General features: G+C 47.4%; 1 protein-coding gene across 3 annotated transcripts in view; it reads right to left on the bottom strand.

The window, feature by feature from the left end:
* JDP2 (Jun dimerization protein 2) overlaps positions 1-25,407 on the bottom strand; it is a 38,153-nt gene that overhangs the window by 9,047 nt on the left and 3,699 nt on the right. For all 3 annotated transcript variants that reach the window (XM_016122591.2, XM_016122589.2, XM_016122590.2), the window contains exon 2: positions 19,227-19,450. In XM_016122591.2, the coding sequence (XP_015978077.1) occupies positions 19,227-19,427 (201 nt within the window). In that variant the 5' untranslated portion in view covers positions 19,428-19,450. The remainder of the gene's footprint in view (positions 1-19,226; positions 19,451-25,407) is intronic.

The following is a 25,407-nucleotide window of genomic DNA, read 5'->3' as shown; positions in this document are numbered from 1 at the left end:
AGAGTGAGAGGCCACTAGAGAAGTCATTGGACTTGCCAACTCTCTCACTTCTCGAGCCAATGGGGGTGGATTCTGGCAGCCTGACGCCTGAAACAAGGTCTCAGCTGAAAGGACTTTGGGCCAGGAAAATAAACAGCCCCCCTCCGGGTACTCCCAGCATGCTCCAGGAGGTCAGGACCCAGGGCCTGGGCCGGAGACCAGCACCCACGGCCATCGTCACCAGCCCTGGCAGGGCAGCCCTTTCTCCTTCTCCGCCACCTCTGAGCTTCTCCCTGACCCACTCCCACCCAGCCTGGGAGGCCGGCTAGAGAGGTGCCTTGTCAACACTGCCGCACCCAAGCACTTCCCAGCCCCTTGGCCTCCTTTGAAACAGAACCAGAAGTGACAGCTCCTCTGGCTGACCTGTATCTGAGAAAATAGAAACCTGGACAAAACTGATTCCACCCAACCTCAACCTCACCCCCAACAAGGCAGAGGTAACCGTGACGACAGGCAGAGGGAAGGAACTAGAGGAAGTGGCAGGCAGTGCAATCTCCCCTCGGCCAAGAGGGTTTGCCCACAAACTGCCAAGGTGATGTGTGCAACCTGAGCACTGCCAGGCTCACAGGGCCCCGGGCCCCTCCCCAGGAGCACCCCGAGTTCTGGCAGAGCCGCTGTTTCCTAGGACACAACCTCTGTCCTCCGAGACCCAGCTCCCCACCCCACACCACCCTGGTGCAGAGCCTCATCCTACATAAAGATGGGGGCGAACAGAAGCTGCTCTAGCAGCAGATGCAAAGAGGCTCAACACTGTCAGTTTAAGGAATCGAATGGGCCAAGCTGATGCCCAGATACAGGGCTGCTCCACCTGCCCCTCTAGCCACATCAGTCCTCTGTTGCTCTCACCCTCTAACCCAAACATCCCACCCTTCCCCAAGCCAGCCAAGCCCTTCCAAGATGACCTTCCTTTCCCACTTGGTAAACTCTTACTCAACCTTCAAGAGCAAATGCCACCTCCTCCAGGAAGGCTCCTCGAACTCCAAGATAGAATTAACTGCTTTTTCTGTCCTGCTACAGCACTTTGAGTACCCCACTGTTAGAGTCTCTATCAAATCCCACTATAATTCTGTTTATGTAGGCACCTGTCTTCCCTGCTGGGGACACCTGGCAGAGAACATGGCACTTCATAAGAGCTCAGCAAATGTTAGTCGAATGAATGGAACAAAGAGTTCTGGAGAAAGATGATGTAGGCATGGATTCTATAATTATAAAAGTGATTTATTGCCTATGTTTACATTTGCATAACCTTTTCCCCAGTGTTCATAAGAAGGCTTCTCTGCTGGCCTCTTCTTTCTCTCTACGGGAGACCAGCGAAGCTTGGGGATTGGGTCCTGCCTTCCCTAGAAGCATGGTGGCCAGCCAGCACCTAGTTTCGAGGTACAGGCGCCTGATGGCTACGGGAGGTCTGCACGAACCCTGAGCAGGCGCTGAAAGAACCCAGGGTGTGCACTGAAGCCTAAAGCCTCCAGTTCCACAGCCACCACCAGCTTCGAAGCCCGTCTCCAGTCCTTTCGTGCACCCATGCCCCCACCTTATCTCCCCAAAAGGCAAGAAATACCCCCAAAGCCTCGGCACCACACCTTCCCCACTGACGCTGCTACATCTCCCCTAAGTCCTCCTGCCATTTATTTAAGGACCACCCAGAGGACATGGAGAAAACTGCTGAGGCCCCACCAGAAATATAGGGTCAGACAGTACCCCACAGCCTTCTCTATCCCCACGGGCTAACTCTGGCTCCTTTGGCCCAGGCCTGCAGAGTCTGTAGCCCGCAACTGGGACTGACCGAAGACCGCCCTGCCCCCATCCTCCTCCAGACCTTCTTTCACCCCAGAGTCAAGACTGCTGCCCCTCCTCCTTTGATGACCCCTGGATTCTCAAAGCATTTGGCCGTGAGCAGATGAGACACAGCAGAAAGTGTTTTCACCACACTCAGTTCAGACATCTAAAAACAGAACCCCAAAAGGGGAGATGACAATTTTTTCTACAGATACAGCTGGAAGAACCAGTAGGCAGCTTAACACTCAATACATTTAAAGAACTGTGAGGTGGGGCTGAGGGGAGAGGAGCATATCTTTTCCTGTTCTCAAATTTAGTTCTGGCTGTTTTTCCCAAGTTTCCAGAAAGGCCCAAGGCAAAGCTGTCTATGTTCCGGCAGTGAGGGGTGCCCTGGGCCAGATTTCACGTTGAAGGGACAGATTTGGGAACCCTGGCCACAGCTGACTGGACAGGGCATGAATGGCTGACCCAAACTGGGCTGTATTCACCTCCTGGAAATTTGAAATTGGACTGCTGGACTGAGGGACAACCAAATTCAGCCATGTGCCCAGAGAAGCAGGAAGAGCAGGTTGCTGATCAGTAGAGATGAGCAGAGACCAGAGATCATGTGCCAGACAGAAACAAACACTCAGCTTTAGGAGGGAGGCAGAGAAACAGAGAGTAAATGGGTGACAGAGAGAAAAGCTGGGCCTTTAGCAGACTAAAGGTAAAGACCAAGACAGGGAGGAAAGAGAGAAACACAGAGAGAGACAAAAAGAAAAAGGGAAAGATGAAGAGACAGAGAAAGCAGCAGAGCCACACAGAGAGACACACACACTGAATTGTGGACAGAGGCCAGTGACACAGATAGACTGAGTGGACAGACAGAAAGCACACACAGAGAAGGAAATCGTCTTGGTCCCCTGATTCCACCCCTGGGGATGGCTGACTGTGCTTCCCGTCCTTGGGGTCCATGATGCATACCCCTGAATCCATCCTGAAAACTTCTCCTCTGGCCTGGAGGGAGTTTGAGAAGGTTTCTGCCTCTTGCCACTGAAAGATGCCCAGGATACCAGGGTGCCTCCCCCTTGCGAAGTTGGGCGATGCCAGGTAAAAATGGAGGAGCAGAAGGCAGTCCCCATGATTCAGGGGAGAATCACTGCTACCCAGGAGCCATGCTTCCAGAATAATTGGGAAAGTGGCAGAGCCTGGGTACAGAACAGCCCTTGAGCACGTAGAGGCAGGTCACCTCGGCAGGAATCGAATCCCCTAGATTAGGGGTCCCAGCAGGTCAAATGGCCTCAGCCAACCATCCAGGATGGGTCCATTATCCTCCCCGCTTTCACAGAGAAGGAAACTAGAGATATCAAGGCTGCACAGAAGGTCAGTGACAGCCTTTGGGTCCAAGGGCCTGAGTGCCTCCTGCTCCTTGAAGGATGGGTGGTCTGCGTGAGCACCCTCCAACACATGGTAACAGGCCGCCCACCCCTCCAGCTCCATCCTGACAAGGACTATAAAAAGGCAGCAGAAGCTTCTGGCTCTGAAGGTGAGGACGATTTTATTTTCCCCTATTTGGGTCTTTTAAAATAAAAACGATTTGCTGTACAATTAACACCAAACGTGCTGCATTAAATCTTCTTGGTTTGGAAGAGGGGCCTCATCTGCTCTGCTCCCACCTCACCCTCGCCCGTGTTCCTCAGGCCCCATCTGCTGGCCACGTGGCATCGCACTGTGGCAACGCTCACCCCGATGTGATTGTGAATTCTGACATTTCATAAGTCTTTCTAAAAATGTATCTTGTGGGACCCACAAAGTGATAGGATGAGAAAAAGCAATGATACTTTTTAACCCAAAGCAAGGAAAATACAGAAACTATCACAAGGACAAAGCAATAGAGAAAAGAGCAATAAAGCAGGCAACAAGCAGAAATAGAGGAGAGGGTGGAGCAAAACCCCAGCACCAACCAGGAAAGCAAAGGTCTGGAAGGCTTCTCTCACATTGGACCTGTAGCATGGGCACAGAGACCAGGCATCTGGAGCTCACGCCATCACGGGGGTCAGGGTGGCAACGCGGGCTCTGGGGTCTAAGAGACCCTGCTACGGACTATGTGCTCCTGGCAAGTCACTCAGCCTCTCTGTAAGGCACTGAGCCCTGCTGCAAAGGTTTATAATGAAGACTAAGCCCCAGCCCAGAGCTCGAGACACAGGAAGGGTTCAGTAAATGCCAGCTCTCCCGCCTGCCTTCTCAGGTGAGGCAGGGAGGCAGAGATAATGCTGTCCAGGGCACACCCGGCCTTAGCACCCATGGGCAGAACCCGGCATGAAAGGAGACCTGGATGAGGTGGGGGGCAATGTGGAGGTGCTTCAGGGCATGTGTGAGCTGTTGGTAAGCAGGCCTGAAGTAAGAGCCCCGGCCAGGCCCAGAGGGGCCCTCCCCCACTGCAAGAAGAGCCAGATTTCAACACCAGGGACCCATGAGCACCCTGGGAAGTAAACACCCAAATACCAAACATACCAGACATTCCCCCATATAAACAAGCCCACACTGAGCCAGGGGCTGCGGTCCCTCCCTACTCCCCTGCCCCCTCCACACACCAACAAAAAAGTAGGACAGTCCAGGGACAAGACCTCACTGGGCAGGCCAGCCAGAATGAGCCCAGATCCCCTGTGCCTCTTCCCACCCCTGCAGGGAGGAATTAGGAAACCTTGAGGCCCTTGTCCAACACCCTTGCCAACTTGCAGCCTGCAGGGGCCAGGCCCTCCCACCAGCATCTCCCCTACGGCTCAGCAGCTCAGCTGTTGGAAACTCTCTGACCTCCTCTCTCTACCATCTTCTCTGGCCAGGTTCTTCCCCTTCAAACTGTCAAGGTCTGGACCTTAGCTGTGAAATATTGGACAGTTTATATGAACAGTGGACTAGGCTGTAAGAGAAAGTTCAACACAAATGGTCCATCTACGTCTGCAGCTGCAAACTCAAGTCACCTCCAAGGGCCGAGAAAGTAAGCCTGAGTGAAGAAGGAAGTCTGGATGCGGCTGTGGCCCTCCAAGGGGGTACCCCAACCGGCCCCACCTCAATGCAAGATCAGTGTTGCCAAATCTTCCAAGTTTTCAAGAATATCTGAAAATATGTATTTTTAAGTGAAATCTTCCAATTTTTAATATTGGCAATGAAATTACATTTTGAGAAGAACACCGTGAGCCAAACAAAACACAGCCGTGGGCTGCACTGGCCCGTGGGCTAATTTATGACCCCTGGCAGAGTTGGTCATTAGACACCTGGTTCTAGTCACCACATGCATGCCCTACTCCGATGCCCTACTCCATGACCTTGGGCCAGTCAGTCCATCTCTCATCTTGGGGCTCATCATTAATAAATACAATAGTTCCCATTTCCTGCTAATCCAATCATCTCTGCAAGGTGGCTATTAGGTGAAGCGTCTGGCCTAGGTCACCAGCTGGGAAAGACATGGATTCCACTCTATTACATTATGCTGCCTTCCAAACAATGGGCTGGACTAAAATCTTCCCAAAGTCCCACCTAGGTCTGCCGTCTCTAGGTTTTTACTCGTCCAATCTTCGGGGGCAGTGTTGGCTTGACTAAGGGAAGATGGAGGTGAGTGTGAGAGGGACATCTTCCCCCCTTTTAAGAAGTTTCAATTGGAAAGCACACAGGCCAGTTCCTAGACTACAGATGAGGAAACTGAGGCCCAAGGAAGGAAGCAGATTGCTCCAAGGCTCACACTTGAGGGCAGAACCTGAGTCCTCAAGACCAAGTCCAAAGGACACTGCTGAGTTGGGCCCCTTGGGCCTCTGGCTCTGGCCTGACTGCGCATCGCTCCCTTTCTGGACTTCTCTCTGCCCTGGGTAGATACAGACGCGGACCTCGTTTGTCCTCCTCTTACTTCTCTAACTTCCCCTTCTTGTCTCTTGCCAGGGACCCTCTTCCTGCCCCTATCAGGCTAATGTCTCCCAGGCACCCCTCCTTGGCCCGCTGCTTTTTTCACTCTATACGCACCATCTGTGGATCATCGCTTTCATCTGCTCCTGTGGTTTCAACCGCCACCTGCACACTAATGTCAACCAAATCTTTATTTTCAAGCCAAACCATCCAACGTCCAGCTGGGCATTCAATCTGGCTGTCTCTCGGCCCTTCAAGGTCTTTCTCTTCGGTTGGTACTCCATCTCTATACTCTACCCTGGCTGAAATCACCACCCATCCACCCATTCGCCAGAGTTAAAAACTAAAGGCCCACCCCTTACCTGTCCCTCGCCTTACCTCCAGTTTTGACCATACAGGCCGTCCAATTCTACATCCTAAGTCTTCCTCAGATTTGCCCCCAACACCCCATCCCCGTTGCCACTTTCCAGGCTCACTTGTGCTCTTCCCCCACCCCTCTCTCTCCTGCTCTCCCTCTTTCTTCCTCTCCCTCCCTCTCTTTCTCCCCACCTCAAGAGTCCTCCTGACCTTGCATGACCATATTCCATCCCAGCCATCAGAGGGATCTTCCTAAAATAAATGCAAATCTAATCCAGTTATTGGCCTTTGGGGGGCTTTCCATTACCCTCAAGCCCAAGCTCCTTAATAAGTCAAGCAAGGTTCCCCACGACTTGGCCCCACTTGAGCCTCTATATATCCTATGCTTCCCTCACCTCGTGCCTTTGCCCCTGCTGTCCCCTGGCTTACATTCAGCTCAAGCATCACCACCTGCAGGAAGTCCTCCTTGATTCTCATCCCCTCCCTCTGATCCAGGCTCCCACAGCACTCTGAACTTATCCTGGCCACTACTATACTGTATTCTATCCTCAGTTCCTGCCTCCTCCAACTAAAATGGGAGTTCCATGAGGTCAAAATCTGTGTCTTGTTGATTTTGTATATACAGCACCTTGCCAAGTTTATGGCCATCAGTAGCACTCAATAATAATTGTTTGCTAAGAGGAGGCCTGACCCACAGAGCTAGTGACCTGGACAAGAACCCAATCCTGCTTCCCAGTCCCGTGACCTTTCCACTTTACTCCAAATGCCCCCAATGACAGATTATAATCAAACATGTTCGCACTGGACACCATGCCATACAGACTATAAACGAACCCACACACTGGACACCATGCTCACTCAAAGTGTCAAAACAGCCCAGCCAACCACCAGGTGAGGGCTCTGAACAAGAGCTGGCAGAGGTAATGGCTCCACCTGCCAAGATGATTCACTCAGCTCCCCTGGCTTGAGGCACAGGTGGATAAGCAATTGCTCAGTGCACTTGGCATTTGCAGGAAGCAGTGGGGAGTAGTGGGTTGTAAGCTAAGCTCCATCCTGAGGTTCTGGAACGAGGGATCCTAGGTCCTTGCTGCACCTGCAGGCCAGGGAACTCAAGTTCAGAGGAAAAAAATGAGTCTGCCAGGTCCCTGGGTCAGACAGTGACAGGACCAACCAGAACACACTGCTTTCTGAAAAGAGGCAGGGAATGCCTTCTTATGAACTGAAAGCCTGACTCTGTTACCATCGTTGGGCATCAGAGCCCAAAGGACAACTTCTCAGCCCTCTCACATCTCAGCAGGATGAAGCATTGACCTTGACGCTCTCCCAACCCCCCATCCTCAATAAAAACCTTCTCCTGGGTTAAGAGAACCCATAAAACAATAGGCCGCTGAGACATGGGGCTGGTTTATATGAACAGAAGAGGGAAAGGCCATTCTCTCAGAAAGCACTGGAGAGCGGCCCGTTTCCACTGCTAAGAAAAGACAGCAGTGTGTTTGGAATAAAGCCTGAAAAAGCCGGCTAGGCAGGGTGACACCCATTTGCGGACGGTCCTGCTAAGAAAAGAGCAAACACTGTTACTACCAAAGTGAGGCGCACAGGCCAGGAGACATAGGAAAAATCGCCATCGCGTGGGCAGAAAATCTAACGTTGAAGAGAAAAAGGGACCATGATTGCCTGGGAATTCTTTTGCTGGAGAAGGACTCTTTGAAGAATGAGAGCTGTTTTTTGCTGAAATATATCTATTTCAGGCCCATTTAGTATTTATGGTTTTGTCGTGATTTGGTTTCCCATTAGGTAATCAATCAATTTTCTTGCCCAGTTGACAATTGCTTTAAGAGATGAAAAAAGGAAAGAAACAGTAGCCCCAGCAAGACTCTCCCACCCCCAAAAGACAGGTAAGAAGCAGAATATATCTGGCTTCGGGGGAAAAAAACATGTTTTCTTCTCAAAGAGTTAAAAATACAGTTGAAGCTGAGTCTGTAACAACAAGCGGTGTAATATGCCTTGATTACACTGGGGGAAAAAAAACAGACAAGATTATATGCAAAATGACTATCTACAATTTAATGAAAATGCAGTTGTTGCGAAGAATACCTACGAAAATGGCTGTTCTGAAAATCTTCGGTTGGTCAAAACAGAACATTTCAAGTACCACCACTGTATTGAAGCCTTGGAAGTCATTTGTCTTTCATCATGAAGGTGAAAAACAACGTCCTTGGCTTAATTATTCTCCACCAACGCAGTTCCGTTTAATCTGTATGCAGGCAGTGCAGCTAAAATACGGATTTCAGCCAATTCCTTTCAGGCAGAAGTCACAGATAACAGACAAATCACTGAGCAGAATGGCAGCTTCTTACTTTTCAGGTACTGAATACCTGCCAATAAAAATCCCACCCAGGAGACTGGTCCAGAAGAACTCACAACCAGGGATGCCCGGCCTGGAGGATGGAAGGGTATCACTACACGCTATATATGTAATGAAACAGATGCAGTTAAAGTTTGGAGAGGGAGAAAGGAAGGGCTTCGCAGCACCCAGGCAGATTCAGGGGGTGAGGGGAGCTCTCTTAGTTCTTGGACTAGAACTGCTGAGAAGTCCCAGCCAGATACACCAAATGGGGCTCCTTGGGCATCAGAACAGTGTGCCTGATTCTCCCTTCTCAAACAATAAAGGAGCCGGGCTACTGACAAGCTCAGCAGCTTAATTAATTAGGAAGTCCCTTAGGGTGTGAAAGCTGGCATCGCAGAGGATCTCGAGGCCTGGAAACAACTGTTTTGGAAATGCTAAGGTGTTTGCTGACTCGGAGGGCAACCGTCCCTTATAGATTCAGGTACCACACACATTAATGAATATCTGATGGTGTGTGGGTCCCTCCAGGAAACCTGAGATAAGTTTGGAGAAAAATGTGCTTTGAGACCCTGTAGCTGTTCTCAGAGACAATCATTGCTGGTCAGAGCTGGAAGGTTCCAGGCATCTAAACATGCAGAGAGCTTCAGAATCCCCTGAAGGGCTTGTTACATCACAGATTTCTGGGCTCTAGAAATCCCCTAGAGAGCTTGCTTCAGTAGGTTTAGGGTGAGACCCAAGGAAGTGCACTTGGAACATATTCCCAGATCCTGGTGCTGCTGCTCTGTGGACCCCACTTCGAGTAGCGCCGATGTAAACCAGTGTATTTCGGATAGGTTTCAGCAGGAGAAGGCTCTTGTTCAAATGATGCCATAATAAATTAAATAGATAAAGGCAGTATTTTATTAAGGGGGCTGATAGTTGTGTTAGATACTTACTGCAGGCCTTCACTGAGAGTACGATGTGTTGTGTTGGTGCAAAACCCTTAACTCAGATGTTATGGGGTTGCACCTTTCTGAGAGCCTCAGGATCCAAATTATTCTTGTCTTATATTTTCCCTGACACACAGCTCAGTAGTTACATACAGGGTGTGTGTGTGTGTGTGTGTGTGTGTGTGTGTACACATACATTCATATAATGTTGTATAATGATATTTTGATCAATGGTGAAATGCATCTGTGAATGTGGTTCCATGAAGGTTTTAATGGAGCTGAAAAAGTCCTATTGCTTAGTGATGTTATAGCTATGACGACATCATAGCGCAAATGCATGACTCTCGTGTTGATGCTGGTGTAAACAAACCTACTGCACTGCCAGTCACATGAAATTATAGCACACGCAATTATGTAAGGTACATAATACTTGATAACGCTAACAAAAGACTATGCTACTGATACATGTATTTACTATATGACACTTTTTACCATTATTGTAGTATATACTCTTTCTATTTATAAAAAAAAATTTTGTCGCAAAACAGTATACCACGTTATGTTGTGTTACGCCGGCAGCGGCCTCACGTACCACGTGTTTACCGTGTCGCCTGATCGCATCATTTTCTCTTGTGCTTGGCTTCATCTCGTGTTGTTTTGTGCAGTCATATGCATATAGGCTTGCAGCCTAAGGCAACAGGCAACACCCTATGGCTCACTCTGTGTGTAGCAGGCTCTACCATCTAGGTCCGTGTAAGTATACTCTGTAGTATTCACCTAACGATGCATTTCTCAGAACATATCCCCATCATTCAGCAGCACATGCCTTTATATGTAAATAAGGTTTCATCGGCTTGCCTTGTACTCTCAGGATGCTCATCAAAGGGAAGTAGCAGGAAGAGCTTTGTTCTGAAGTCTATGCAAAACAGATTAACCTGGCGCCAGAGGTCACCTTGGCAGTGCTCTCCAAGGTGTTAGATTTGATAACTAGAAGGTATAAGCATGTGTGTGGAGCTTGCTTTTCTAAAAAAAGCAGAATAGATAAAATTGTGCTTTAAAAATGAGACCCTGGCAAATTACTTAATCCCTCCAACCTTGTTTCCCTAATAACTAATAGTACTAATAACACCTTTCTCACTGGGTTATTGAACAGATCAAAGGAGATGTCTACAAGAGCAGTTTGCATGTGTGAGCCTTCTGTCCTGAACCGAGATGTCCTCAATCCTTCAAAGTTCTGGGCTGGTTTATACTATACTGGGGGTTTCAACCAATGGCCACAGGCTAGAAACACCTGCCGGCCTCACCCAGACCAACTGAATCAGAATCTCTGGGCTCCAAGTCAATATTTTTTAAAATGCTCTCCAGGGGACTCTAATAAATAACCAGGATTACTCCCTATTTCCTTCTGAGTTCCATACTAAATCCTGCCAAACTGCTCTCATTGCTTCTGGATGGCCACTAACAATAAAAAGGAAAGAGGAGAAAATGCCCCTAACCAGATCCTGGCTTTTTCTTTGCTATTGGCCAGAAAGGGAGTTTTAATAACTATAGCTACTAATTCTAGAGCACTGATACATGCTGAGCGATTTACAAATTTTATCCCTTTTAATCCTCCCCACATCTCTGCGAGATAGATATCATCCTTCCCCACTTTAAAAACAGCTTCATTGAGATACAATTCACACATAACCTACAATTCGCCCACTTAAAGTATGCAATTCAACAGCTTTTAGTATATTTACAAAGCTGTACAACTACTACTGCAATCAATTTTAGAACATTTTCATCACGTCCAAAAGAAACCCCATACCCCTTAGCTGTTACCCCCCACTTCTATCAACCTCAGCCCCAGACACCAGGGAACTGGTTCTCCTTCCTGTCTCTATGGATTTGCCTATTCTGGAATTTCACATCAATCGAATCTTGCAATACGTAGTCCTTCGTGAGTGGCTTCTTTCACTTAACACAATATTTTCAAGGTTCATGGATGTTGTCACAAGTATCAGTACTTTATTCTTTTTTATGGCCAAATATAGCCATTGTATGGATAGATCATGTTTTACCTATCCATTCATCAACTGATACATATTTGGGTTGTTTCTACTTTTGAGATACAATGACCAATACTGCTATAAATATTCATGTACAAATTTTTGTGTATGTTCTCCTTTCTATTGGGTATATACCTAGCAGATGGTATGGCTCAATGTTTAGCCTTTTCAGGAACTGCCAGACTGTTTTCCAAAGTGGCTATACCATTTTACATTCCCACCAGCAGTTTACCAGGATTATTACTTCTCTATCCTAATACCAGTTATTATCTTTTTTATTATAGCCATCCTAGTAGGAGTGAAAGTGCTGTCTCTTTGTGGTTTTGATTTGCATTTCTTTGATGGCTAATGATGTTGAGCAGCTTTCCATATGCTTAATAGCTGTTCACTTTCTTCCCTGGAGTAATGTGCATGAGATACTTTGCCATTTTTAAATTGGACTATTTGTGTTTTTATTATTGAGTTGTAATAGATCTTTCTTTATATTCTAGATATGAGTTCCTTATCAAATATATAATCTGCAAAAATGTTCTTTCGTTCTGTGGATTGTCTCTACTTTGTGTCCTTTGAAACACAAAGTTTTTAATTTGATGATGTCCAATTTATTTTTTACTTTGTTGTTGCTGTTTTGGGTGTCATATCTAATTCAAGGTCACAAAGATTTACTGATGTTTTCTTCTAAGAGTTTTGCAATTTTAGCTCTTCTGTTAGGTCTATGATCCAATCTGAGTTAATGTTTGTATATGCTTTGAGATGGGGATCTATCTCCCCTCATTTTTACAACAGAGGGAATTTAAGATCAAATGTTTAGTGACCTCTTCAGAGCTAAACCCTTCCAGTGCAGCAGTACTGCTTTGCTACATTGCTTCCAAACAGCCAAGGTTTTTTATTGGTGGTGGTTGTGGGAAGGAGCAGGGAGAAGGACTATGTAGGCAAACCCCAGAGGAGGTTATCACTCAAAACATGCACATGCGCTATGCTTAGTGAAGGAGACCCTAAAGCCACAGAGAACACAGTCAATGAGCCCCAACCTAGGGCAGGATGTGCACAGCTTCAAGAGGTTGCTAAACCCAGAGGAGGCCTGTGATCTCCCTCCCAGCACCTCTGCAGCCTGCCCAAATCTGCCCAGATGTCCTTGTAGGTCACTGAGCTCTAGCCTCAGGCCAAGCTGTCTTGTGTCTTTTGGGCATAGTAGAGGGGAGAGAAACTTGGCTGGGACCGGAGTTATTCAGCCAGAGGAGCCTCACCTGCAAGAGCGCTGTAGCCCAACTCTGAGTGCATGCTGACAGTGGATCTGGGAATGCCCAAGCAAGATGACCAGCACTGATAGGACAGGCCACTTTGTAGGACTATTAAAAAAACTGATGGTTCGTGGAAATCCAGCAATGATCTTAACATCACAGGAAACAAGGGGTCATGCAAGGCAGCTTAGGGGAAACTAGAGGGTTGAAGGGCCTTCCCGCTTATAGTTTGTGATGATAACTACAACTCGAGCTGCATCTAAACTGCTTAAACAACCAGAAACAGGAAGATCTGCTGGCTTCCTTGAAACCCAGGTCGCAGGTGAAACACATTGGAAAGGCCAATGCTGTCAAAATTTGTAGTGTCATTCAAGGTAAATGGAATCAGTCCTCTGAAAGCTAATTTACATATTGTGCTGTGGTCAAGGTCAACTTCACACACAGTGCCTCACTTAATCTTCACGATGAAACTCTATGCATTTTAGTTTCTTCAGATGAAAAAAACTGATGTTCAGAAAAACCAGCTGACTTGTCCAAAGTTGCACAGGGAGTAAGCGAAGGAGCCAGGCTTTGAACCCAGAAGCTTGAATCCAAGCCCAGAGCTCTTCTCGGACCCTAGAAGCAGCCATTCTGTTTAGGAAACCAGGATGGTAACTTGCTCCCACACACCGGGGCACCTCCAAACACTCAGGCCACTCACCGCCTCCAAAGGCAAAATGCCCTCAAGAAAATAAAAGCTCAAGGAACAGTTTTTGAATCATTATAAAAACTAATTTGCATAATCAACACATTTGAAAAGTGAATCATCATCATATCTTACATTTCTTGTATATCTTAGTAAGTGCCAGGCATTATGAGGAACCCTTTATCTGCATTAGTTCATTTAATCATCACAGCAACACTTACGGGTCGGTACTAATGTTATTTCTATCTTAGAGAATTTAAAAAGGCAGCACAGGACTTCCTGAACTTTTCAGAGGTATTTGATTTCTGTTAAGAATATACTGATCCAGCCTTGTCCCCACTACCAGCTCTCCAAGGAACCCTGTGACCAACCTATGATGTTAACTAAGAGCTTCAGAACCCCATGAATGCTCAGGGTATAATATCAAATAAGACTTAATACCACAGAGGCCAATGTTAAATACAGTCATAGCTGCTTTTAGCTAGCACTCATTCCCCCTCAAATTAACTATTAAGAGAGAGAGAAAAAAAAAGCTAACAGCTTTTCAAAATGTGCTAACAAAGTGACAACACTAAAATGGAAATTCGGGATTTCAAAGACAAGCCGGGAGATTCTGTTCCAAGAAGGGACAGATTGGATCTCTCTGCCAAACAAGTATGAAAAAGAAAAAGCGTCTGAGTCAGGGGGAAGAAGGCCAATGCTATTCTGAAAGAGCCACAAATTAAAAATCAATTATGCAAGGCTTGCTATAAAATGTCAGTGGGCTGCCTTCATGTTTTAAATCACTAAAAACACAAGCATGTTTACGTCAACATTTACTTAGCACATCGTCTGGTTGGGGGCAACTTTTTATGCTCAGGCTAAACACGCGTGAACATTTTGGTCTTTTTGGTGAACAAACTCTGGAAAGACCACCTGCAGTTGAGAGTGAGCACAACTCCCAAGGCCACCCTATAATACACAGATTCACATTCTCACTTCATCCAAAGGAGAAAACTTTCTAAATGTCCTCTGGGGTCCATGGAGAAGTTGGAAAATGATCAGTGTGAAGTTCACAAACAGCTAATTCTCCTCTCCTGCTCTGAAGATGACAAGGATACAGATTAAGTCACCGTGGGCAGTATGTGTTAGAAAGGCAGTCTGCAATGGAATGCACGCACTACTTCCTCAAGGTGGAGGCCTCGAAATGCTCCCTGACAAGGATCAGAAGAGCCTGAGGAAACTTATAATAAACAGTTAAAGTCATCCCTGAGCATACTAAACATACAGATTCCGTGGACTCTGTCCTTGGAGGTTCTGAATCCACAGGCCCCAGTGGGGTCGAGAAATCTGTATTTATACCAAGTTTTCCAAGCGGCTTTGATGATCAGCCAAGTTTGGAAATGGTTGCTTGGATTTTCATTGTGATCTTCTTTTTTTTCTGCCTGAGGTTGCTTAAGTTCAGAAACAGAAGAATGAATGGATAGTGCTTGGAGGTAAGAATTGAGAGATACTAAAATCAAGAAACAGAAAGTTTAAGTGACTCGCCAAGTTGGCACAGCTAACTAATGTTCAAACCAACAAGCATTTGTTAATCATACAATCTATGCAAGGCACTGCATATAGTCTGGTGGAAGTAAAAAGAAATATAAGAGCTCGTCCCTGTCCTTGTGATCTTAAACACAGGACACACATTCAAAGGCAAGCTGGTGACACAGACAGTGTGAAGGGGGCTGGGGTGTAAGGCAAAGAGAGCAGTGGGGACCGTGGTAAACTACAGACTGCATGCTAATACAGTGAGCATCTGCTACTCAGCCCTAGCTTCTCATTGCGCTATAAGGTATGGGTCTAGAGTAGCCAGATAGTCTGGTTTTTTAAAAGAAGCCAGAAGTTTGCATTTCCTGGCTTTGAATTATAGAAATTCATTCAATTCAAAAAAAAAAAAAGGAAAAAATTGTGAGGGCCATATGAGATTCATCCCACCCATAGAATGACAGTTTGCGGCCTCTTTCCTAAAAGGTCATCCAGTCCAACCTCCCTTGAACTCGAGACCCCTCGAAGGCTCTGCAAAGTGACAGAGGATGAGCGGTCCCATCTAGCAGGTGGTTAAGTAAGTGCTTGGTGTGTATATGTGTGTGCAAGGGTGGGGCTTCTGGCCTCCCCCTCTCCCTTTTAGAAATGGATTCCAGGCCCAGAGGCAGGGTGCGGCCCCTGCAGCCTTAGCAGCCCACTCAGAGATGACCCAGGAAGGACCACAATCTTCAGGCCAATAGGGACTGGCTGACTGAAGAGTCCAGCTGGAAGAGGCTACAGAATAAAAAGTGTAGGAAGGAAAGCTCTAGAGAAAGCCAGAGAGCAAAGCTTTCCTGAAAAGGAATGTTGGAAAAGAAAGAAGAACAAAGAGGCAAGAAAGAAGCATGGGCTCTAAAAATCCTATAATCCAGAATATAACATCCCCAGAACATAAGATCCTAGCCAGTCATCAGCAGTCTGGCTACTCACCACCACTTGGTCTGCTTAATTTTTTTTCACAATACTGACTATGACCTGACATTTTATATTGTATATTGATAGGCTTATTTTTCTCTCTGGATGTCCCCACTATAACATATGGCTCCAAGAGAAGGGAGCTTGTCTACTTTGTTTAGGGTTCAGTTCCCAGTGTCTGGAACAGTGCCTAGCACATAGTAGGTGTTTAGCAAATATCTGTTGCTCAAATGGACTGCAGACAAGCGATTGGCAGCAAAACAGTTTAGCATTATGTGTCAAACACATAATAATAACATCAGCACAACACACTTTATCATTTACAAACCCTGTCATTTATTGTAATTCCTCCAGTTTTCTTTTACCAAACTGCTTCATGTGTTTGGACATGGCCCAAGAGACTGCTGGCCTCTACAAGACAGACAGCCCAAGAGCCTCCTTGGACAGAGCTGTCTGCACAGCAGTTCGGCCCGCTCTCTCTCCAGAGCCCGGGAGAGGATGCGGCTGCAGACCTGCAGGGCTCAGCTCTAATCAGGCCATGTTATCGAAATGCCCTAGCATTCCGGGGCCAAGTTCATTCCACCCCCCACCTCCTTCCCCAGCTTGATGGAGAGGCAGCCATGACATAAGGTTAAAGCTTTGGCTCTAAAGTTAGCTTCCCAGCTGCATGACCTTAGACCTCCCCAAGCCTTGTTAACCTCATCCATCATGTGGGCATTACAATAAAAGCAGTAACCATAATTACTTCAAAGGATTCCCATGCGAGTTCAACGAGATATTTCACAAAGCGCATCCAGCACTGCGCTATTGCATGGCTGTTGCAGCAGCAGCACCGCCACTGCAGGCCCCAGCTCTGCCACTTTGCAGCGCTGTGAGCCGGAGTGACTTGACCTCCTCCTCCCTGGACCTCAAATGCCTCTAAAATGGGCAGAACGCAGACACCAGGATCAGGCAAGGAACAAAGGAGATCATTCATGTCAAACATTTAGTACAGGGCCCGGCACATATCAAATGCTTAATAAATCTGAGCTAGGATCTTATCATAACTCAAGAAACTTTTACTAGTGTAAAATGCCAATGTGAAAATCCTCCAAAGGCAGCTTGCCATATGGAAATAAGTCTTCGGGACATGTTCTGCAACAGCAAGTTTCTTTTCCTACCCACTTTATTTTGTAGTTGCTCTAAGAATGAGCACCCCCCACCACCACCTGCCCACTTTGGGTCTGACCTAGAAAGCATTTGGAGGTCAGTTCCCAGTGCAGGGCTGACCTTACTCCATGCCAGCACAGTCTACCTTTCCCACCTGCCTCTTCGCCCCCACAACACTGCAGTCTGACAGGAGGGAGAGGACATGCAAATACGCCCTAAAAACAGCTTGTTATTTTCACCGCCTGGATGGTGAGTGTTTGTGGGCGCCTGTGAAGACAGCACGTCACTGTCAGATATAGGGCATATGCCATCGATTTGGGGGAGGCTGTGAAATGTAAAAATACCCAACCCAAATAAAGGCCTCCCCCCGCCCTAAAAAAAGAAAGCTCCTCCAGTGCCTTTGGCGGAGGGAAGAGGTGGTAACTGCCTCCTAGGCAAAGCTCTGCTGGCCAGCCCCTGGCCAAGGCTCTTCATCCACCCCACAGCCTCAGAGCCCCAGTGAAACTCCTCAGCTACTGGTTTTAAATGGCAATTATACTATGGAATGACCCAGAAGTGGGTGCTTTCAAGTGATGGGCCTGGGAGGGTGAATAGCAAAGGACCAAAGGCAAGGGGCCCCCCCCTCATAAAGAAAACAACACTAAATAAGCCAGGAAGTGCTATCGACAGCACATTGATGTGCAAAAATCAATTCAGAAGAATATAATTACCATCAGCTCTCAACCTGAAATCAACAGTCTTTAGTGGGCAACTGCAGTGCACCTAATCCGGGTGTCTCAAGTGCAAATGTCTACAGTAGGGGCCAAGCAGTTAAGGCAAATGAGGGCAGCTGCTGTTAACAAAAGCAAAACCAACAGTGTAAGCAAAATCAAGAATCCTAGGGAAGTGCGGGGCCTGTAGCAAACTGGAGAGAGGAAAGAGGTGAAGGGCATCTCTCCATGCCATGCAGCTGTTGCCATGGCAGAACAGGGCACGGTGTGATCAGATCTTCCAATTTTTTTTAATCAAAGATTAAAATGCAAATTTTCAAGTAAAACGTTGGTTCAAGTTTCTTTTAAAATACCGTGCAGGCCAAACAAAACACATCTGAGATCCAGATCCAGCTCACAAATGGCCGGTTTGCCACCCCAGACAAGCCCCCAGCAGCCTTTCTTTGTGTGGTACTTCTGAGGAGAGGAAGGGCTGAGCAGTAGTTGCATAACATATCCGACTCTCCCCTACAGTACCCAGCCACCTTTCTCCACTCAAGAGACTCTCTGGAATATCCAGCCCTCCGAGCTCCATCCTAAAGCATGAACCCCAGTCCAGGCACAACTTTGCCTGTGAATGCACCCTGTCATCACAACTGCCAAGCATCAGATGCTCAGCTGCTTCCCATGTCCTTCCCCGAGCCCCACCCCCAGCCACCTCTCGACCCACCACCACCAACTCCTTCTCCCTTCCAGGTGGGCAGCCATTCTGTCAGGCCTCTGAAGAGATCACCCTGCTGGGGACCTCAGGCCTTTGGACAAATCACCAGCCCTGGGGAGGTGGCTGGGGGCGTACCCCACACTGAGGCGCACCAGAGCTGGAGACTTCTGCTTCTCATCAGTCCCTAGGGAAAAGCTGCTCTTCTGCAAGTAAGGCTCATGAGGGCTGCAGCTGCAAGGGGCCTGAGGAAGAAGTGCTCCATGTGTGGGTCCCCTGCAAATACCATTTAAGGCAGACAATTATGGGTAGCTGAGGCCATGCCCAGCCCTGGCAGCTCCTTGGGAAAGGAAGCCACGCCACCCTTCCTCCAAGTTCCCACGTTCGGCTCCAGCCTGGGGCCAAGAGGATTAGAGCAGTGACATGACTAATGATAATTCTTAAAGATAACCCGATATTGGCATTCTCTTGTATACTTTTCAAAGCAAGTGCACAGTTCAATTACCTCCCCTGGTCCTCCCAACACCCCAGAGAGATCGCCAGTATATTATTATTCATTATTGTTATTATTAATCACTGTTCCCTTGCCCCTCTAAGAACAAAGAAGAGACAGGTTCAGTATCCTATCCTAGCCCAGGACTTCTCAAACTTTAATGTGTCCATCACATTAACAGGCTTCCCCAGGGGAGCTAAAATGCAAATTCAGATTCAGAAGGTCTGGGGTGGGACCTGAGATTCTGCATTTTAACAAGCCGCTAGGTGACATGGATGCTACTGGTCCTCAGACTCCTTGTTGAACAGCAACACTTAGGTTACCAGCCACACAGCGAGTGTAGGGACTCTAACCCAGGCATCCTACCGTTGGATTCCTGGATTCCGCCTAGGAGGACAAGGTTTGCTCACCTCACTTTTCACAGGCTGGGGCCTCTTGCCCAGTTTCACCTCCAGGAAGTGCAAGGGGGCGATCATGGCCCCGATGTTGCGGATGTCGGCGTATTTCAGCTCCTCTGCAGTCAGAGCCGAGCTGGGGAGTCCGGTCAGGGGGCCGAGCCCTGGCAGAGAGCCTGCAGTCACGGAAGGGTCCGGGATCTGCCCAGGCATCATAGCAGGAGGAGCAGCAGTCCAGCCTGGAGTGGGCGGGAGAAGAGCAAGACAAGCACTGTCAGCCAGAAAAGGTGCTGTGAGGGGCTTAGGCCTCCGTGTCTTGCCAGGACCTCATCCTTTATTTCATTCACGTCCTCTTGAACCTCTTCCCCACCCAGTTGCTTTTCCTGACCATTCTGTTATAGAGAGAAATGCGATCGATTAATTCACACCAAGGTTATCCTTATCACTCAAAGTAATGCTTAATCCAACCATAGGCCACACTGGTTCAGCATTTGCTATGTGCCCGGTACTGTGTGATCTTTCCATTAGCACCATGAGACTGGGTCAGTGCCCATTACACAGAGGAAGAAGCCAAGGCTTAGAAAGATAATTCTCTCAAGACTGTACACAGTTAAAACTGGAGGAGCTGGGATTTAAACCGAAACGTACTGCCTCCCAAGAGAACAGATTATAACGGTGGAATCTCAAGCACCTTTGCACCTGTTTAAGAGAGAGCTATTTTTGGTCTGGCATGGTGCCTCCCCTCGAATCACACATCCCGTTCCGCATACTTGTTAAGACACCCTGAATGTGAAATGAAGCAAATCAAAGTTAAAGGTGAGTATGTGCGTGTGAGTGTGTGCATCTCGTACCCAAAGGGAAAAGACTGAGGCAAAGGAAATGGAATTAATTAGCATGTGCTTTCCCGGTAGAGCCAAGCACCAGAAAAGTCCTCCAGGGTCTCCTCTTCCTCAAAGCAAACACATATCCTGGCTCTCCCAGAACCAGAAGTTCTGCAAGGGAAGTCAGACTCAGTCATGAAAGAAAACATAACTTAGGTCAATACCGAGAAAATTGTTACTTTTTCCTTCTCAGTGAGAGAAGCTCATGGGTTAGAAATGGGCACTTCAAGGCACAGATTAATTCAAGAAAGCTTGTCTGCCAATAGCCAGACCTATCTGGTCCCTTACAGGGCTTCTACCCACCCACTCATCCATCCATCCATCCATCCATCCATCCATCCATCCATCCATCCGATTATTGACCACATGCTATGAGTGAGGAAGCATGGAGAATATGAAGATCAGATGTGCACATTCTTAGCTTCTAAGCAGACTTGTAAGTAGAATTTTAGTGCAAAACTGCTCCTGGATTCCAATCCTATAAAGGAAATCATTTTTCCCCCTCTCCCCTCTTTGCATGAGACCATAAAATCAAACCTTGATTGTCTTGGAAATCCTGAGAGAGAAGCTTTGGTCTCTCCTTCCATCTTCACCTGTCTCTTCCCATGGAAAGGGATGTATATGGCGAGACAGGGGAGATGTGACATCCACTGGACCACAGTTCTCTGTTGGGCAGAGTTAATGCACTCATATGGCCTCGCTGTCTTGGGCGCTCTGCCTCCAACAAGAGTGGCTGTGGAGAATGACCCACAACCCCTTGCTCCTTTCAGGTTCTCAGGTCTAGATTTCAAAAGAGGGGCATATGAGGGGGACTGTTTTGGCCACAAGTGCACCCTGCATTCTCCATCACTGTTTCACTTTTAAAGGTGAAATTTGGTTCCCTATTCAATCCTGTGTCCCTTCTCAATAAGTCCTGCACTCTGAGGGGAAAAGCGCGTGAGTGATTCGCACCCTCAAACCACTAAGACTTCTACTGGACATCGCTTTGTTTAAAGAAAGGTGCTTGAGAACACAGTAGATTTGCAGTGTCATCCTTGGAACACTGGCCGCATCTGTCCATGAAGCCGCTGCACAGAGCTCCCAGCCTTGCACCCAAGTTTACATTGGGTGCCCCAGGCTCTTTCATCCATGCTCCACCTGCTCTTCCTCCCACACCTAGCCCCTCAGCCCTTCCTTCTCACCCCACATTTTTTCTCTCCCTCCTTAGCAACCAGAGTCCCCCAAGCCATTCCAGAAAAGGAGCTAAGTAAGACTCATTCACATCAAGTTAGAGTCGTAAAGCTGGAGGAGGCCCTGTACTTAAATAAACCACGTTCTTATTTTCCATGTGAGGACTTGAAAGCTCATGGAGGTTAAATGATTTACCCAAGGTCACATAGCTAGAGAGGGAAAGAGCCAGGGCTGGACTTCTGGTCCCTAAAGTCTAGAACCAAAGCTTTCTCAGGCTACCCTTTTTGTTTCCCATCCTGGGCTCCAAGAGATGTTCATGCAGAAGGAATGACCTACTAACAGAACTACAGACACTAGCCATAGTGGAGGGTCATTCTCTTGCAGAGGACCCCCTACTCTGCCTCCCATGAAGATTCAGGCTTAGGAAGTTCCCTAAATAACCCCACGGTTCCCTAAATAACCCCCACGGAAGCCTGGGTGGGAGCTCAGACATAGAAATGGCCTCTGCGAGGTCTCACGTGGGGTTGGTCAATGTGCTGTGACCCTCCCTAAATTTGAGCTGGACTTTAGTTTAGGTTCAGGGAGAGAGTCACCCCACCTTCCAGAGCTGGTTCTGCAATGCAGAGAAGGCTGCAGAATTCCACACCAGGAAGCTGCATGTCTCCCCAGGCCTCCTCCAGGGAAAGCAAGAAAAGGGTCAGTGTAAGGATTCATTCCTGTGTAGCCATGTGGACACTTGGCAGGCAGAAGGAGATGATATCAGGCCACTTGAACCAAACTGACAAAGGAAATTCACATATCTCCTTCTCAAAAGAGAAAACCCTACAAAATCCCCTCTTCCAGACCTGAACTTATACTACAAGGAGTCGGTGACTCTAAAAAGGATGCTTAACTGAGCGAATCAAAACAGGCAGGAGATGGGAGGCTGGAAAATGCTCTGTGCCTGGTACTTCAGCTGAACACAAGCCCCTAAAAGGGCTGAGGATACCACACCCCAGGTATGGAGCAAAGCAAAATACAGAACAAAGTCCCCTCCTTGGCTGGAAGTCCCGGAACCTCCCTAAACTGGAAGGACCATTCCTGTGTGGCAAAATGTGCCACGTGGCCACTCAGCGAGTGGAGGAGTAATTTCAGGGGGCAAGCAGCAGTCATAACTGGCTGTTGCCTCATGCGATCCCAGTGCCCAGCATCATTCCTGGAACAAAAGGGGTAATCAACAAATACTTGCTGAATTAATAAATGAATGAATGAACAAATGATAAATCCATGGCAGAGCAAAATTCTGAAAGTTTAGATGCTTGTTCGCCACCTCCAGATTATTTGTTCCCACAGTAGACCCCAAGAAAAATACTTCAGAGGATTCTGTGTATTTCCCCACCTAAGCCATCTCTAAGAGATGGAAGCCAGACCCCACTCTATTTCGGGAATGATAGGGTCTGCTTGCAGCTTCTGTTTATTTTCATACAGATGGTATAAAAGAGACACTAACAAATGATCCCAAAATATCTGCTACTGTGAAACCTACCCTCACAAGAGGGGTAACCACCCCCTAGGAGCAGCAGCCCCATAAATTCTTGCCATTCCTGCTTCCCTGTGAACCCATCCCAATGACAAGCCTCACTTAGGAGATCAGGCTCCAGGCTTTCTTTGGAAAAGCAACAATACCCTTCTCTTTCCTTTCCCCCACAAGGGTGCCCCTAACTGCTCAAATACAAACCACAAAGTCCTTAACACATGCCATTCCTAGGAGACAACCACAACAGCTGACATTCACCAGCGAGAAGTCATCTAACTAGCTGGGGGGGTGGGGGGGCGGGGCGGGCAGAAGATGGAGGAGGCGGAGCGACTGCCTTCCATAATTGGAGCCTCATTAACTGGAAGGAGCTGGCCGACGATCCAAGGCTGAACGGCAACTCTGGTGATTTGAAAAATAAAACGATTTGATGTGATTTAGGGAATCTATAAAAAGGGGGTGGGGAGACAGTGGCAGGAAACCGATAACAGCCAGGAGGAATTTACCCACTTCAAGGAAGACATAGGAAAGATGACAAGAGGTGAAATCATCTCCCAAACTGGTTGTTCCATACGGAAACAATTTAGTAGGAAAAGGAGAACTATACACTAAAAGCTTTAAGGGAAGAACCCAGAGTTTTTTTCCCTTCAGGACCCAGGAGGTCCAAAGGGAAGATAAACACCCTTCATGTCTCCATTAGTAACTGGCATGCATAAATAAAGAGCAAGCGCTATATATTGGCAGAAGAGCAAAACTGGTCAACGAAGCTTGTGCCTCAAAAGGCAGGCCTAGGATTCAAAAAGACTTTGGCAATTTGGGACACTGACCGGGAATAAACTGGAAACTAGCCAATGAAGAAAAACTGGGTAATGCACAGATCAAGATGGGACTGACAAGCAAGGCCTGAATAAGACAGAAAGCATTCAGGAGGTCACAGTGGACCCTAAACTGCTATTGAGCTGAAGATTACGGGTGATTTGATGCAGCTCCCTAAAAGCCAGCTTAAAAGAAGCAGGGACCTGATGGATCAAAGGAGGAAAGAACCTGAAGAAAATATCTGATATGTGTTTCTCTCTATTCTGAGCTCCTCAGGACTTGCTGTTACACAGTTTGGGCTGCTGCCTTGTACAAACAGAAGAAAAGCCAAAAAATATTTCAAGTCTAGAAATCAGGCTCCATTGGGAGATATTAACATGAAAAATCATTTTAGCCAAGAGAAAAAAAGTAAAGGTAACTTAAGTTTTTCCTTCTTATCATCTTGTGTTTACTGCATATACATCTGTAAGATACTATAATTTTTTAATAGAAGTTATCCACAAATAAATAACAGTTTTGCTTCAATGGGTCAAACTCGTAAAGGGTTATTCTTATTAGAAAGTGCCCAATACTTGGCATCTTCATCTAGAACGGCAAAGACAGATTAAAAAAAAAAAAAATAGAGAAAGAGAGAGAGATTAAGAGAAAGTTAGAGTCTACATCATGAACTTTCTGTCCATAGAAACAAAGGTTGAAGGGAGGTTTTAAAAGCCCTGGGTCTCTTTGGGAAGGTTAGCTCCCCTCTAGGCAAACTGCTGGCCTGGGATGGCCTCAGGAGCCAGGAATGGGTGTACAAGTGAGTGCAGACAGCCTAAGGCTGCAAGGCCTGGTGGCTCAATGCTAAGAGAAAGCAGAGGTAAATGAGGGCAGGTCAAGGAGCAAGGGAGTTCACAGGGTCAGGCCCCAGGAGCACTGCTGGAGTTGGAAGTCAAGAGCAGGTCACCAGCAATTGAGAATCAGCAAGACGAGGTGGGAGGTCTTGGGATCTGGAGACTGGGAAGATTCCCAGAAGGAAAACGTAGAGAACACGGGGGTGGGAGACAGTGTAGAAAGGTACCAGGCCAGTGATCACGGGGCATAGTACTAGTTATCATGAATCTTAGAGAAAAGGAATCTTGGAGCAAAGGAATTATCTGGGATGACCTCTCTCCTGGAACCTGAAATGATGTAGGTCAGCCAGCTGCGAAAAGACAAAGATCCAGAAGGCAGGGAACAAAAGGATGGCAAAAGCACCAAGACTGAGAACAAGAGTAAGAAGCGAAAGCCCCTCTCCAGACGGCTGTCCCAACTCTGAGGCAGGAGAGGGAGGGAGGTTAAGGGTGGGAGCTTTGGAGTCATATTGTCTGAGTGTAAAAACTAGCTCTGCCCTTTACTAGCTGTGTGACCTTGAGCAAGTTCCCCAACCTCTCCGTGCCTTGCTTTCCTCAGCTGTAAAGTGAGAATAATAATGTTATTTGCCCTGTAAGGCTGCAAAGAGGATTAAATTGGTGAAACTTGGAAGGTTCCTAAAGCGGCACCTGCCACTAGTGAGTGTACAGTCAGAGTAGCCCCAAGGACCTTCCTCCCTGGAGGGACACAAGTGCTGGACAACCCCTCGAGGTCCCTCCCATATGGTTTCCACCTAATTCTGACCTCCTTTTCCTACGGTCATGAAGAGGATTCCTCCAGAGGATTCTTTGTTCTTCCACTTTCCAGCTCCGAACCCCAAGGGGCCAGGACCATCCCGTATCTAGGCAGTTACTACAGAATAGAAATGAAGGGGCCAGGTCAGGGCTGGGTACAGAGGTGCAGAAATGAGGCCCAGCACTTGCCCTTT

This window comes from Rousettus aegyptiacus, unplaced genomic scaffold (genome assembly GCF_014176215.1).
Source record: "Rousettus aegyptiacus isolate mRouAeg1 unplaced genomic scaffold, mRouAeg1.p scaffold_m13_p_3, whole genome shotgun sequence".
NCBI classification, from domain to species: domain Eukaryota; kingdom Metazoa; phylum Chordata; class Mammalia; order Chiroptera; family Pteropodidae; genus Rousettus; species Rousettus aegyptiacus.
The sequence above is the reverse complement of the archived record's forward strand: the minus strand, read 5'-3'. Positions and strand labels throughout refer to the sequence as shown.